The sequence below is a fragment of the Drosophila hydei genome, unplaced genomic scaffold, assembly GCF_003285905.1.
Source record: "Drosophila hydei strain 15085-1641.00,03,60 unplaced genomic scaffold, DhydRS2 tig00008122-arrow-pilon, whole genome shotgun sequence".
NCBI lineage: Eukaryota > Metazoa > Arthropoda > Insecta > Diptera > Drosophilidae > Drosophila > Drosophila hydei.
Window position 1 is genome coordinate 155,538 of NW_022045833.1, and position 16,779 is coordinate 172,316.

Sequence of the window (16,779 nt, forward strand, 5' to 3'; positions counted from 1 at the left end):
CAGCAGTCAACGAACCGAGTTGAGTAAATAATTTTATTGCAAAGACATTAAAATTTTAAATGCCGGCGCTCACTCAGTCAGTCTCTCTCGCTCTCTTCCTCACTCTTTTGGGCTCTAGTATCTGCTCTATTCAAAGTCTGTCTGTCGCACCTCTTCGCTTTGCGCCTGTGGATTTTATGCGTCGTCAACAGACATGCGGCATTTTCTGTTGCTCACTCCAGCCAGTCTCCCCGCCCCCTCTCTACCCGAATGTATTCCCCCTCTCAAAGCCCCAGGCTGGGCCCCTCAGCTCCTTTTTGTTGTTGTTGTTGACTGCGCCAAAAACTTTGCCACTGGGAGTTTTTGCCTGGCGTCTGTCTTGGCGCTTGCTCGGTTTTTACGACATCGGTGCTGTTGCTGCTGCTGCTGCCGCTCCTTCTTCTCCTTTGTGTTACCGTCCAGCATGTGTGCGTGTGTGTGCGTGTGTTTCTGCATTAACAAAACTCAATTTCAACTTTTCACTCTGTTCATGTGGAAAAGTTGCCAGCAGCCTCAAGTCTGGGGCCAAAATAAAAAAAAAAACATGGAAAGGAAAGGAACGGAAAGAAATACCTAGAGAGAGACAATCATTATGCCCTGTACCAAATTAGTTTGAAGGTATGTCCAGTGGGAGGAAACCTCATAAAATTTACCAAAAGTTCTACTCAAGTTCGAAAATAAAAAAATATAATTTTTTATTCGTTTTATTTGATGCGCCTAAAGTTGTATTTTTCTTTGCACAAAGAAGCCACGAAAATTTGGTTTCATTACAATATTTATTAAAAATATATTGCCGTTTCTAAAAAATATTTAAATTATTAAACTTGGATGGAAAGTCATATTTGTAGGGTATTCGCATAGTTGAGCCATGGTCCTATAGCTCTTCATTTAGCTTTGCTAAAACTGAAATTGAAATACTTATTTGATGTACGCATTTATGTTTTTATTTTTGCGAGGAATTTTAATAAAAAAAAACCAAAAATGAAAATATCTAGAGAAAAATCTGTAATGAAAATGTTGAACTCGGCATGCATAAATCAGTTTTATAGTTATGTAAAAGTAATCGTAATGCACAATTAAATATGCGCCGGACAAGGCGAAAGTTGGCAGGCAACCAACCAAGCGCAACCAGCGGCGACTAGTCCCAGTGTAATTTATGTTGCAAGCGACAAAGCCAAAACACAGAGCAAGATAAATATAGCAGAGAGACTCTCGGACTCTTACAGAGACTTGGCTTTTGGCCGGAAACCGGATGCAGGAAGACGCCATAAAGGCAACATTTTTCATGGCTCGCCTGGCCTTAGATGCAAACGTGTGCACGCTGCAATGGGGCGTGGCTGCAAATGCCTCTAATTAGATTGAATAAGCGCTTGGTTTCTAGTCACCCTATATATAAGTTTAAATGTATATATATATATATTCTGACGACTCGTCGATAAATCAATGCCCCGACAGCTGGCCGACAGACGATGCGCTGATTGATGATCCACGAAATTACAAATTACACAAATGTTATGCGAATTGGCAGAGATAAAATCGGTCGGCACTTGCTCACCGAATCACTTAAGCGTAACACCTTATTTGCACTGCCGCTCGACGACCCACGCTGTTTGGATAAATGTAATTTGGCCCAATACAAAATTTGATTGATTGTTGTCCATCAGCCACGCTGAGGTGCCAAAATCCAAAGCCTAAAGCTCTAAGCTAAGCGAAATGCTGTCTTTTGTGAAGTGATTAAAATTTAAGAAGCCTGCAGACAATTTAAATTGATTTTCGACAGCTCAATGAATATATATATATATAAGTATATATAAGTATCGTTGTTAGCTTATATTTATTATAAAGCAAATATTTAGATTTCCATCTCCCTGCTTTAAATTATTTTGCAATTACAAGCAGTGGAAATTTTTAATTTATTTGCCTCAGCTTTATTTTCGAAGATGTTTTATATTTCATTAGAAATGTATAAATTGTTATTGTTCTTATAGATATGTATACAATTTCGATACGCTGCCAATTAGAATTTCCAATTTAAGCGAACTTCAATGGCAGTAAATCAATAATTAATTACTTAAAGATCTCTTGCATTTGCCGTTCATTGTTAACAGTTTGTGGCTTGTTAATGAGTTAGTTGGCAGGATTACGCTTAGTAGTCGAACTGATGCGGATCCATTTCGAAGCGTTTGAAACGTTCTGAATATTGGCCAAAGAAGAAACTTTCGAGCTGTAAGATTTTAAAAGTGCGATATTCCTCTGCGGAATGAAAGCGCGTGTTGTAGGCGCAAATGCATTGATTGGGCAAGGTCTCGATATATTTCGAAAGGTTCGGCAGATCGACGTCGCAGGGCATGTGCAAGACATTGAAATCGGTGAAGTCGGTTTGGCACGACACCTCTCTGCGTCGCTGAACGTGATCCATGGATACAGTGGCTGCCTCAAGCCTCAAGCCGTCGGAAGAGGCTAATTCAGTCACGGAATCCGATGGGGGCGCCGTTATTGACCGGGCCCAGCAGCTGGGCAAACGATTCTACGGGCTATGCGTGAGAGAGAAGCTAGATAAGTGCAGCTAAAGAAACAGCCTTACCAATACAATGAATGCGCCAGCTATTGGTAGTAAAATGTCAAGTGGAAACTGCATTTTCTGTAGGTATTCTTATATAAATAATTATATGTATTTGTATATATATATGTATATGTATATGTATGTATATATATATATATATTTGTATAAAATGACGTGTGATATGTTAAGTCGATGTTTACTAGGACTTGGTTGGCTTTGTGTTTATTATGGCAAGACAGAGTTCGGTTAAGCCGAGCCAAACGATAGCTCATAAAAAGCGCGCACATTTGCAAATTATGGCCAACATGTGCGCCAGGCGAAAATTGATAACCAGTTGCCCAACAGTTTTCACACACTATCACACACACACTCACTGGCACACACACTAACTCGATATAGCATCAATTACCCACGCCATGTGGTCAGACAGCAACGCCTGAAGACTCGAGCGCTAGTTGGCTGGGAATTGAAACAGGCAAGCGTTTATAGGCATACTAGACTAGCAGATACCCAGTAGTTGGCATTCTTGATCCACAATGCTTTAAATATAACGTCTATCTTTGTGTCCAAACTTTTAGTATATATATATGTTCTTTACTTATACAAATTCTAGTTCTTGGACTGAAAAAGTGTCTGAGTGAAAGAAAATTTGATAAGCATTGTGGAATCCTTCGCAAATTATATTTTAAGTTATCAACTATATAAATTCCCCAAAAATATGACCTGCTGTTAGATAATTATCGATGTAGTGAAGAAAAACTTTTTGTAGATAAAAATGAAATTTTAGAAATATAAACTTAGCCTCATTTCCCGTAGAATTTTTAGATATATCGACAAAGTTCATTGACTTCAACAAGTCGAATTGTTGGTAAAGCTCACGTCCATTTTGCTAAAGGTACAGGGTATAAAATGCGTGCACTGAATCCAGCCGCTGGGTGGCTTGTGTGGTGATAGTGAGTGCAATGACAGCGACAGCGACAGCGGATGCTAGGATATTAGAAAAGCCACACGGCCGTACAGAAGCATGTAAAGTGACAGCCAAGTGCCATACACACACACACACACACACACACACACACACACACACACACACACACACACACACACACACACACACACACACACACACACAGATATACTCGCCCATACACAATGGTCAGCATTGATAATGACCAACACTGCAAATCGATATGGAACATTTCAAGTGTGAAAATAATATGACAGGAGTAATCAAGGCGACAACAGGGGAGCACGCTCTAACCCAAGCTAACAGCATTTGCGCACAGCTATTGATATTGATTTCAGACGCGGTAAAACACGTCGTATACGCAACGTGGCAAAATGTAAGCAGCGGCAGCGGCGGCCTGAAAGGCAAGGCAACAGGAAATGGGCAAAATAACTGTGCGGAAATGTTGAGAGCGCATTGCAATGAGTCCCCAGTTGAATGACTGCCTGGCTGGCTAGCTGGTTGACTGTGCTGTTAACACATGTCACTGGGCCATAATTGCAAGCCATATATGCGAGATGGCTGGTTGGCTGGAGCTGTAACTGGAAATAGAAATGGTGATGGGAGTGTGATGGGAGCCACAGACAAGCTGGGAATGAATGACAATTGTTTTGACACGCCTGACAGCTAGCGGTGGGGCGGAGGGGTAAGGGGGAGCATGGCCAAAACGATCAGAGGCAGCTGTCAAAAGCAGACAACAGCTGCCATTACACACACATACACATACACATACGCACACGCACACGCACGCAGAGTTAAAGCACAGTCCATGCACATGCTGATAAGATTCATAGCACCCAGGCGCACTCCCACGCAAATAGAATTTTTCATGCTGTGTGACGTCTAAAGTTGATGTGAAAATTAGTTTGTTGTGCGTTTGCGTTGAAATGCAACTTAATTAGCAAAACTTTAAGCACTTTTCAATTATGCAAAAGCAATTGCATAAGTCTCTGTCGGTGTGAGCGTGTGTGTGTGTGTGTGTGAAAGCTCTGCTTGTGCCTTAGCAGTTAATTTCGCATTCAATTAAGCTAAAGGCAGCGCATGACAACTCAAAGCCCCAGAGCAGAGCTAAACTAGAGACCATGCAAGGCAGCTCCTTTGCGAGCGCTTAGCCACTTAAATTGGCAACGTGTTGCAAAGCAAAGTCAAATGCGTTCGCCACGCAATGCTGCGCTGCTTGATTATGGCTCTTCTGGCAAACCTAACAAATCTCTTTAGTTGACTGCTCTCAAAAGTCTAACCATTGATTAATAATCTCTCTCACTCTCTCTGTCTCTCTGCTGTATAAAGTCTACATTTTATCCGACTGCATGCCACATGGGTCCTGTCTGACTGCCTGGTTGCTAGGTTCCCTGGCTGGCCTGGTAGCTGGCCTATGCCTAAAGCTGCCTCTGTACAGCATATATATTTAGCTTGCGACAGCAAATTTGTAGCCAGCTGCATGTGGCGACCCCTTCCTGCTGCCGTTGATGCCCCTGATCCACTGTTCAAGCACTTTTATAGCTGCAACTGACGCTGTGCTGCCCATTGCCCGCACTTTGTTGCCTTTTGTAATACCCTGTGGCGGAGGCTAAAGGAGTCGTATGATGAATTTGTGTAAAGTTACAATGAAAAAGCGAAAGATGTGCGAGAGAAGATATATTAAATATATATATTATATTGCATGGGGTCTACGACATCATAAGAGGCATATGCTTTAGTAGATATATCATAGAATAGTTAATTCAGTTTGACTATTCGAGTTAAGACTTGTCTGAACAATAGCTGAAATACTGCTAATTTATTATTATGCTTCATAGGTTGATGTCTTCCTATCCTAACCTGAACATATAGATGGAAAGCTAATGAAAATGAATATTGATCTGTCTATATATATATATAACTTTCGTATGCCATGTGCTGACTACGATTTGAACCTCTTTCAGATCTAGAAACGCAGCATAGCTCTTCAGCAGTCGTGCATGCCCATGCCCATATTGTTCGAATATTAATGCGATATTTTTGTTTGTTGTTTTTTATTGTTCTTGACGTCGTTCGTAGTTGTATTTCATTTTGTTTTGCTTTTTGCGCGAAGCGAACCTTTTGTTTATTTGCGCTTCGGCGGATCACAAAAACTGTAATAGCAGCTGCAGCAGCAGCAGTCCGTGCGCTAGGCCAGGACATGCAGCAGGGCGCGAACGTAGACGTGAACGCGGACGCTGGCACCTCGCCACAAAAGCGAAGCAGCGTGTGTGCAGCTAAAGCGCAGCTAACAAAAATGTTTATGTGCTGCTGGCGCTGTGCTCGAGAGTGGGCTGCTGAAAGAAAAACCTGTTGTAGGAGTGAGGGAGCCGAGCCGGGGGGGCGTGGCAAGATTGCAGTATGCACGTATGTGCAGTTATAAATTGCAGCTCGTGCGCAACGTTTGCCAGTCAGAGGCAGTCTGAGTGAAGCGGCATACGAGATGGCGTCAAAAAGAGAGCATAGTCTAGAGAGAGAGAGAGATAGAGAGGTGGGAGGAGGAGGTGAGTGAGTGTTTGTGGTTGTATGTGTGTTTGAGTGTTTGTAACATTTGGGGGCTGGATAGTTGGTTAGTTGGGTTAGTTGTTGTGTGGCAAAGCCACAGGCAGAGCGAGGTCGCTCGAGCTGCAGGTGATGCATCTGTGGCCGTCCAAACACGTTGCGTGTGTGTGTGCGTGTGACGTGTAAAGGGCGGAAAATAGTTAGTGTAATAGAATTAACAAAACAAAATAAAAGCTAAGCACAATTAAATATTTGCGCTGCCAGCCAAGGCAACACTGTGGCAGCAGCTGCTGCAACAATTGTTGTTGCCCTTTGGAATATTGCTAAAATTCAACTCAAAGCAAAAGCAAAAGCAAAACAATTATAGGTGCGAGGCAGGTCATCCGTTAGCTGCCACACGCAACACGCTGTTGCAACACGGCAATTTGTATAATCAAAAAACCATTTGAAAATGTTTTCGTAACTAGCCCAACGCAAAAAATAAATATATTTTTGATAAGAGCGGCAAATTACGTGTTGAAAGTAGAGTTCATGGTATCTGCTAGTCGAGCACTCTCCACTGGATCGGTCTGTTTGTTTCACAGTGCTGCGGTTGGCTCCATTTATGTTTATTTGCATTTTGTATTCTCTGCAATTTGCATTTTCGCAGGTGGGCGTGGCACACCCGACGCCCTGCTCCAACAGCCATCAATATGAATCGCTTCAATAAATAACGTAAAGCGTAACAATGCGGGAGCCTGAACCCAAAAAAAAGACCAAAAAAATGTTTAAGTGCTTTTAATTTGATTTTTATTTACCTGAAAACGCACGGAAGAAGAGGAAGCACACAGCTGTAGAGCCCTTAACTAAATATATGTATAAATACGCAGGGCTCAGTGCAGCCACAATTAAAGCGATCTTAATCAATGAATTTTTGGATAAAGGTATTAGGCAACAGATAGTTTTAATGCAAAGCTACACTATATGAGACCTACACTGTTATCCACTTAGCTTAGAAGGTTATATATATATATATTAATATATATATATATATATGTATATATATATAAATATATATATATATATATTTACTCGTGGTGTAGAAGAAATAATAATCTTCCTAAATATTTCAACAGCTGCTTACCTGAAAGCAGCTCAACTTGTTTTTATTTTTTAATCTGCTTTCTATAAAGTTTAAGACCCATCTTAAAGCAAATTTAAAGAACTTCTAGCTCAGTCTTTTTGGGTTAAGCTAAAAGTTTTTGCCATCGTAACTTTGCCTAAAACCAAACAATCTTTCAACTATAAAACATTATGAGAAAATACTCATTAAATTTCCATTAGAATCGCCTGCCCTTCGAAATGATAAACTAAACTTAAGCCTTTAACTCGCTATGAATCTCCATATTTGTAGTCAGCTAAAACTTTGGATCGATTTTAATTTAATTAAAATAAAATCTGAATCACTTTGAATTGGTTTACAGATGCCAGCAATAATTTATTCACATTTCAAATACTTTAGCGCTTTTTACAATTCAAATATATGCATATTTTCATTGAAAGGCCGAGCTACTTATTAATCTGTTAAATGCGCATTTTATTGAATATATTAAATGTTTTCATATTCATTGCCGGTAAATATTTCATTTATCATTTATCATTTATCATAAACTTTGGGCAGGCCATAAATCATGGCCCATCAGCACATTTGTTGTATGTTTTCGGTTAACAATGAAATATTTCCAATTACTTAAAATCAATACAATACAATACAAGCTATCTCCAGGCTGCCTTAACGAAGTTTTAAAGTAAACAAAAAGTTTAATTTTAATCAGCTTATATCTGAAAATGCAATTAGTTTGCTCAGTGATAAGTGCTGTGTGGGTCGAGTCGGGCCAGTCCCTGGGACGATTGTCCGGCTGCCATTTGATGCTGTCACATTTAGCTGACAAATGCGCGCGCATTTGGCATAATCTGGTTACTGTTTTTTTTTTTTTTTTTTTGTATACCCTGTATACGTTAAGTGTCAGGATAGAAGAAGAATTCACAGCTTATACTCTACACATATTATTTGATCTATATACACTACATTCTTTGCTGATATTTCTCTTATTAAATACTAAAGTTAGGATTCAATTAGCTTGCCTTTTTCGTTTACTGTGCGTATACTTATTATACTTCTACACTTTTTAAGTTTAACGTCTAGTTATATAACTTATACTCAATCACACTAATAGATTATATATATTTATTGTCTCATTTTGAAATTTAATATTTAAATTTTACTATATTTATATTACCTATGTCTCTTTCTCTTTCCTTATCCCACTTGCTCTCTTCTCTTCTCTTTCCTACTCTCTTTCTTTATCTTTGCACCCTGTCTCCCTACCTTTGCTGCTCCATCTCTCACTTTCTCTTTCTTAAAGAATAGGAATTATCTATCAACATCTTCCATAAATCATAGGAGAAACCCCCCAAGCAACTCTCTGACCATCATAACCATATATAATAAGATGTCATCTGTCAGAGCTTACAGGGTATTCCCGCATCAAGTACACCTAATTCAAGCCCTACTTAAGCGTGTTGTTTTTCGTTTTTTGGTTAGCTTTTGGCCAGAGGATAGGATATCAGAACCCTAATGTGGCCAGCAAGGCGAAACCGCACCCCATTGTCCGCTATCTGCTGCCCGTAAACTCCTTTTCGCTTGACGCTGAGGTACTGTCAACAGCTTTGTAATTAGTTGCCTGTTTGTTGTTGTCGTTGTTTTTGGTTCGTTTTTCTTCCTTTGCACTCCATGGTCACCATCGCTCTTCGGGCTGTCGCTGCTAATGTCAGCGCGAGATTGATGGCGATTCATTTTTTAGTTCGCTGCCATGCGAGATGGACAAATGCTGACCATCATTTTTGAGCTGTCTCCCGTCCACGCGGCCGGAGTCGCATTGCGTGTACATAAGGCTTTAATTAGCCAAGTGCCGCGGCGAATGCTCAGTGCTGGATACTGAATCCTAAGTGCTGAATGCTGAATGCTGAATGCGAAAATGATAATGAATCGCCCAAAGCAAAACCGTATCGCAAATTCAAATATTGTCAGCGAGTGGAAATTGTTAAATTGAAATGCGTTTGCTTTGGCAAATTTGCATAACAGCAAAAATTGTACTACTCTCTGTCTCGCTCACTACTTCCCTCTCTCTCCATCTCAGTCGTCTCCATCTCAGTCGTCTCCATTCTTCAAATAAGCATTGCAATTGCAATAATATTGACTAAACTCACAATAGAAATGCATATGGAAATAAATATATAAATATATATTTCTATATTGAATATTTAATATATTCAATATATATATATATATAAATATGTATAGTAGCAGAAAATTGCTATATTTTCGCACTCTAACACAGACCATACATAAAAAATATGTAATAAAAAACAGGCATTGTAAACGACTACAAAAGGCCGCAGTGTTTGCATCACATTTATAGAGAAGATGAATTTGATGCATCAAATATGAATTAAATAGAAATGATTATGTGCCTCACATTTTTCTTTAAATATTTTTCACTTTATCCTAAAATTAGTAAACAAAATATTAAAATAAATCAAACAAGAAATATCAAAATTATATTTAAAAAAAAAAAATATATATATATATATATAGTATAAAGTATATTAAATATATAACAAATATATTTTGTGAATTTCTTATAATATAATTTTCAAATTTCATATCAATTATTTTATGCGCACAAACTCACCTGTCTGGTAGATATTTGAAAATCAAAAAACCTTTAGAATTCTTAACAATACACCACGCCTGAGCTGACTGTCAATAACAGGGTATCACAACAACAGTTGCCAAGCGAAGCGTTGACAAAACCCCAAAGAGGTAAAAATTTAACGGAATTGCAAATGCTGTTGACACTTGCACAACGCAAACAATTGTCCGCAATCTGCTGCTCTCTCACCTCGCTGCAGCTCCAACTTCGTCTCTCCCTCTCTCTTTCTGGCACAACACCTGCTCTATTTGGCGCTGTCTCGCTCTGTGCTTGGCTTTGGGTTTTTATTTGAAATCTGGTTTGGGTAGCGTTTTGGCAATTTTCATGTTTGCATAGTTTTTGGCAACACTTGATTGCCTTTTGGCTTTGGCCGGAACGCAGAGCCAACCTGGCTAAACAAATCCAGCTAGAGAGCTTGACAGAGCGCCTGTGTCTGCACCATTTTTGTTCTCTTTTTTCTTGGTTAATATTTTAATTTTTTTTATATATGTCATCTTTCTTTTTGCTCTTCTATTTGTCGCTTTTGCGTAATCAAAAACAAAAATTTAAATAATTGCAATGAATTTTTTCTTATTTTCTCTTTTCTGTCATGCTGACAAATTAGATAAGTTTGATATGTGTGGGGGTGTGTGTGTGTGCGTGGCACATAAATCATATTTAGCTTTGCGGCGCCAGCGAACATTCAATCAAAGTGCAACAAATCCCTCAAATTTGTTATGCGTCACGTACAACTGTCAAGCCGCAGATGTGTGTGGGTGCGTGTTTGCCATTTATATGAGACTTTAAAGTCAAGCGAGCCTAAAAGCTAATACACATATATATAGATATTTCAATATTATTTAATGCAAAGTGCGGTTTGACTTGGGGTCTTGTTTATGCTTATGGAAATAATCGTAATAGTAATCGTTATCGGAATTGAAAATCGAAAGCGTTGCGCACGACTCTGCAGCCCAACCTTCTTTAGCATTTCACTGGGTTATCAACTTTACACTCAACTGAATATATTTTGGGGCATTTCTTGATGCCAGCCACGGCTTATTAAATATTGAATTGATAAGGCAGTGACTGACTGTATGACAGTTTTTGTTGTTGTTGTAGTTGCCTTTTCCTTTTTTGCGGATGCCCTTAACTTATTAAAAATGGGAATGGAGGATGCGTAACAGGCAGCAGTAGAGTTTCATAAAATATATACGTATTCCAGAGTCCATAAGGAATACAAATTATTGTGGAGAATCCACAGCTTAGGTAATCTAATACTGTCCTTCTGTGCGTCTTTAAGTAACTATATATCCGTTCATCTGAGAAGACATGAGCTAGATATGAAATAAGAGCTTCAGAGAACATAAATCGAACATAAAATCGATAAAAATCGATTTAAGGCATACGTCATTTCACATTAAAAGCTTCACTCAGCAAACTGTAGTAAATATAAAACCTATACCAAACTATGCACAGTTATGGAGTATGCATACTAAGGGTATCTACAAGTCAAGCACTCCCGACTAGACTACTCTTTTTGTCCCTATCGCTCGTATCTATGTGAAGCATTTGTTGCCTATTTCCTTTTTTTGTTTGTTGCCTAAGCGGCTTTTGCTCCGCTTTCGCGTGTATAGCACGTGCCACGCCCCCGCCGCTCATTGCCCAACTCGGCTGCTCTCAATACAATGCCACTGTATGCTAATATTGCGGGCATATTTTTCATGTCGCAATCATTTTGTGTGCCATTTTTTTTTGTTTCTACTTTATTTTATACTTTTCATTGTTGTTGTTGTTGGCATTGCTTAAGCGTTGATTGCAAGCATTTGCATAATTTAAGATTGTTCTGTTCACTGACACTCGACATACTCATACACACACACACTCACACACGCTCACAGAGTATATTTCAACATCGTGTCCTTACTCTGGCGGCGCATTAAAATGAAAATTCCAAGCTCAGTCGACGCTCGTTCAAGATTAACATATTTCTTTGAAGCTCCGGCTAAATTATTAAGGTTATAAATAGCAGTGTTGGTAGCCAGTGTTGTATTATACCAAGTGCCCATTAAACGAATGTAATGGTTATATTAAGATATTCTGTTGGCAGCGGCAGCAAGTAGCATTCTTGATCAACAGCTAAGTCAATTGGAACATGATTTAGCAAATTAAACGAGCGTTCATTTGTTCTATGTGTTTATATCAATATATAAAATTATATTATTAGATCAAGTTATTTCTTCGTTCTGTACTTCAAGTGTGGCCTTAATGATTGCAATTAGATGCCTTACTTTATTTTATCTTAAAGTATTATGTTTTTGAAGTATTTGCTTCTTCTCTTTCTCTCTCCCTCTTGCTATCTCGCTCCCTCTCCCTCACAGGCTCTGTTCCACAATCCCACATCATGTTCTCTTGCTATCATATTGTCCCTTTCGTATTATTTTAGCTACCCTCTTTGCTTTGTGTTACTTTTCCGTTATATATTTTATCTACTTCAAACATATTTCCTCTATTTTCTAGTAGCTTGCTAGCCTTTTATTCTTATTTTCTCTCAGTCAAATATGCCTTGCCATTCTCAGGTCTTCCTTCATCATGTATCCATTTTACAGGGTATCTGTCACTGCGAACCCTCTCAAATGAAACAGCTTTATTTTATTGCAGTCTCAGTCCTTTAGTTTGGCTTTTGCTTTTGCAAATATTGAGTGAGAAAAGAAAAAATAAAAGTTTCCCATTTCCATTTCAATTTCTTATTGCAGTTCAGCCGGTGGTAGCCGGTGGTGCAGCCTCCAGCAAAAACGACGACGACGACGACTTAAGCTGCCTTTTGACAACGACGATTGGAGGAGCCGGCAGGTAGCAATAGGGTAGGCGGCGGTAAGCATCCTGTGCTGTGGGCATGTCCACAGCCAAAAGACTGGTGCTCTCGCTACGTGGACGCAAAAATTCGCAGGGCAATTCGGCGACATCGTCGACGCGGCTCGTATCCGCTGGCACCTCGCCGGGCCATGAGCTGGACGAAATAGCCGTTGTCTCCGGCACCGGTTCGACTAGCCATCATTTCTCCTATGGCGGCTGTATTGGCAACAACAACGACGCCATCAGCGCCGCGGCTGTGGCCTGTTATTCAACAGGTAAGCTAAGCCCACATGCATAGATATATAAGCACACACACACATACACACACACGCAACCTCCATATCCAACCGCAGCTCCTGTGCACCCACAGCAAATGAAATGCTTAAGTACTTTTAGTAATACATTTTCCAATCCAATGCACAATGCAGCAAAACCACCAATTAACAAACCATAATCGGCAAATCGAATTCATTGACTGGCCACGCCCACCTCCAAAAGATACACCTGTAAACCTGTACACCCCACGCTCTCTGCATGCATTCGCATTTGTTGTGTAGAACTTAGTGGCGCATCTCTTAAAGATCAAAACACTTATATGTTTAAAAATTGCTCATCAAGTATCTTAAGTATTATAGCACATCAATAGAGAAGCTTAAGCGATTACAGGGTATATATTTGCTAGAAAAAACTTTTAAGTTTGATAGCAAACGGATTAATCATTAATGGACTCGATGTTACCTTTGTCTGCATTCCGACTCCAGCATTTTCTCTCAATGACCTGATTTTCTTTTCCTTTAGTTGGCATTTAAATTTTTTATATGGCTTTGGCTTTGGCTTTGGCATTTTGGTTGAAGCGAGAATTGCATTCGACAGTTGCAAACAATTTTTTTTTGTTGCCATTGATTGGCATTTCGATAATGTCAGCCAAAATAGACAAAGCCAACGTCGAGTCAAAGGTGCGCCAAACGATGCCATTTCGCATTTGCATATTTAATGCAGTTGAATGACTCCCAAATGGCACAACTTTAATGCCATCAGCAGCAAGCAGAAGGGGCACCATCATCATCATCATCATCATCATCATCATCATCATCATCATCATCATCATCATCATCATCATCATCATCATCATCATCATCATCATCATCATCATCATCATCGTCATCCTCAGCGTCATCATCGTCTTCAGCATCAGTTACCCGACAGCTCAGCCAAGCTCGAAACGGATTAAGTTATGGAAAATCGCAATCTCAGTGAAAAGGCAACAGTTTAGACACTCACCTTTCACCTTTTGTTATGTGAACTCATAAAAAGAAATGGTAATTTATTAAGCTTTGCATACTTATGCAGCGAAGGCCATAAAAACTAGAGAACTCTAAAGTTCATATACAGATATAGATGCATAAAATGCTATTTAGATACTTGCAAACTATTTGGAAACATTTAATTCGAGTTGTGGCTGAGCTGGAAGGAGAAGATTAAAGAATTCAACAACATATGAATTTCATATTATAATCAACTATTTGTTGCTATAACTAGCTTAAAAGTGAAAGCATTTGCAGAAACTATGTGAACTGAGGTAGCTAGCAATGCCTTTCTGATTGCTATCGAATGCCAAAAACTAGAATTTTACAATCGAAATATGATTGCATGGAAAAGGTAATCCCTTAAGGCAGTTTAGTGTATAGAAACACTAGAGACTAGCTTAAAACACGTAAACTATGAGCTATAGTAACTCTAGCACTCTGAAGCCTAAACCCTTCAAGTGCCACATCTAACTAAAAGTAAGCTTAAGCTTTATTTAAAATCGTTATTTACATTTGCTCTCTTGAATTCTAATAGGAAAGCAGCTGAATCCTTATAGACATATATATATATATTTAAGTTATTCAAAGTAAAGTCTGTCAGATATTTCCATGAGTTCGCTCACGATTGCATAATACATAAAATGGCCATAAGAAGCAGCTGCCTGACAGGCAAGCCAGCCCTGCCAGACGGCAGGTGAGCTGCTAGTTATGTGGCAGCGACTAGCCTACGTGTGATGTGCTTAGGCTGCTCTGATTTGACAAAGCGCCTTAGCCTGGGCTCCCATTTAGAAGGTAACTTGTATTTGTGAAGCCTGTCTGTCACAATTGAGCCACAAGTCAGTTGTCCTGCTGCCTGTTTGTGTCGTTGGCCTGCACAAATCTGGCGCTTTTTGTCTTGTGCATGGGGAAGGCAAAATAAATCAATCAAACGACAAATATGCTTAGACAATTGCCGAGCCCGGGCGCTGGCTATGGCCTACAGCTTGTGTTCTAATTTCATTGCCAGTCGCACATACACATACAGACACACACACACACACGCAGGCTCATCTACCGTTGTCTTTAGCCCAGCCACAAACGTAGTTCGTTTCCTTTTGCGGTTGCTTGGCTTGTCACATTTTATAGGCCGCATATGTTGCGACCATTTTTCTTCAGCCAGCTGTTGTTGTCTTTATTATTGTTGTTGTGGCACGTTCACTTTGGCTTACAGTTAATTTTGAGCGAAATTCAATTTATCATTGGGCGGCCCATAAATCCAAATTTCGTTTGCCAAGGAATCGGAGCCGTGCAACCTGGCCTACGAAAGTGGACAAATGAGATTTATGTGAATGATTCTGTTGTCGCATTCCATTTGTTTTCAACATCAGTTAAAAGCGACTGCAATTTGTAAGCCAACAGCAACAGCAGCAGCAGCAGCAGCAGCAGCAGCAGCAACAGCTTCACAAAATGAGGGTCAACGTGACGTATGCGCAATATGTTAAGGACTTCAACTGCAATATATAATGCCATGTGTAAGTGCAAGTACTTATACATATATGTATTTATATACATATGTGTGTGCCAGTGTGTGCGCGTGTGTGTGTGTGTGTGTCCGTGTGTAAGCTGCAAAGTTTTTCAGGCAGTGCTATTGACATTTATCGCTTGGTGGCTCGAATTTAATGACTGTTAAGTTGTTTATGTCCAAATGCACGCTTTAACGCTCGCACACACCCATAAACACTGCAGCATGTGAAGCGTGTGCAAAGAATGCCCAACTTTAGGTTATCCTGTAAATAGCTTGAATTGAGTCTGGGAGAGCTGCAGCGAGTGCTTTGATCAACTCTGATGCAACTAGCTAGCTATCCGTTTATCAGACTATATCAGACTCAGTTTTAGTTGAGTTGAATGGTCTTATGCATATTTCTGTCTAAGCTATCTCATGTTTCGCCTAGGGTTAGGGTATTTTTTGCCGTCAAAAGCACAGCTTCAGCTCCAGCCGCAACCACAACAACAGCAGCAGGAGCAGCAGCAGCAGCAGCAGCAGCAGCAGCAGCAGCAGCAGCAGCAGCAGCTAAAAATAAAACGAAACTTTTCAACTTTTGCCTTATTTTTTTCCCCAATTTTTTTCTCTCTCTCTCTTCCTCTTCCTTCTTTTCGCTGTCTATGAAGTTGACAATTTTTAGCATGTACGTACATTGCTCTTTCAAGACTATCCAAATGTGCGTGGCTCTGTGTGTGTTAGAGTGTGTATTTGGTCGTTGACAATAGCAATTTGGCCGTGGCTTTGATCAAAGTTTTTCGTTTTTATCCAGCCATAGCATAGCTAAATTGAATTTGACTCTTATGAAGCGGCGGCAGCTAAAATTGAACATATTCTCTGCCTTTTTTTTATTTTTAAGAGCTGCACGTGCAAAATAGGCCTCGAATAATCTAATTTGCTGTGTTCTGTTTTTAGCGTCAGATTTTATTAATAAATGAATGAAAAACCAGCAGCTACGTCGTCGCTTTGATGCCCTAACCGAGATGATGAAAAGTTTAAGAGCTGCATATATGTTCACATTTGATTATCTATAACTTCGTTTATATATATTTGAGTGTTAAAATTGAAATATTCGTATAAAAAAATTATTCACTTGCTTTAAGCTAGAACGAACATTTTTGTTGCCTACTTATTTGGGCAGCACTTGACAAGCTGTGTAAACTTGTTGCTATACATTTTTGTTTTATATGTTGCTATACACCTTTGCTATATATGCATCTAAAAATCTATATAGTGTCTCCATTAAAATTATTTATATAGCCATCAGATCTGCTGCC

At 39.5% G+C, this 16,779-nt stretch overlaps 2 protein-coding genes across 5 annotated transcripts in view; one reads left to right on the top strand and one right to left on the bottom strand.

Moving 5' to 3' along the window:
* Positions 1–16,779, top strand: part of LOC111604336 (cyclic nucleotide-gated cation channel beta-1) — an 81,008-nt gene that overhangs the window by 17,325 nt on the left and 46,904 nt on the right. For all 4 annotated transcript variants that reach the window (XM_023322431.2, XM_030225163.1, XM_030225164.1 and 1 more), the window contains exon 2: positions 12,577–12,951. In XM_023322431.2, the coding sequence (XP_023178199.2) occupies positions 12,717–12,951 (235 nt within the window). In that variant the 5' untranslated portion in view covers positions 12,577–12,716. The remainder of the gene's footprint in view (positions 1–12,576; positions 12,952–16,779) is intronic.
* On the bottom strand, positions 1,941–2,692 carry LOC111604414. Its single transcript, XM_023322473.2, has 2 exons — positions 2,603–2,692; positions 1,941–2,545 (listed from the first exon to the last, which is right to left on the bottom strand). Exons 1-2 carry the CDS (start codon positions 2,654–2,656, stop codon positions 2,165–2,167), a joined length of 435 nt encoding a protein of 144 aa, XP_023178241.2. The 5' UTR covers positions 2,657–2,692; the 3' UTR covers positions 1,941–2,164.

Coding starts and splice junctions, on each gene's coding strand:
- LOC111604414 (XM_023322473.2), bottom strand. CDS start 2,656: ATGCAGTTTCCACTTGACATTTTACTACCAATAGCTGGCGCATTCATT. Junction 2,546..2,602: donor CTGGCGCATTCATTGTATTG/GTAAGGCTGTTT, acceptor CATAGCCCGTAG/AATCGTTTGCCCAGCTGCTG.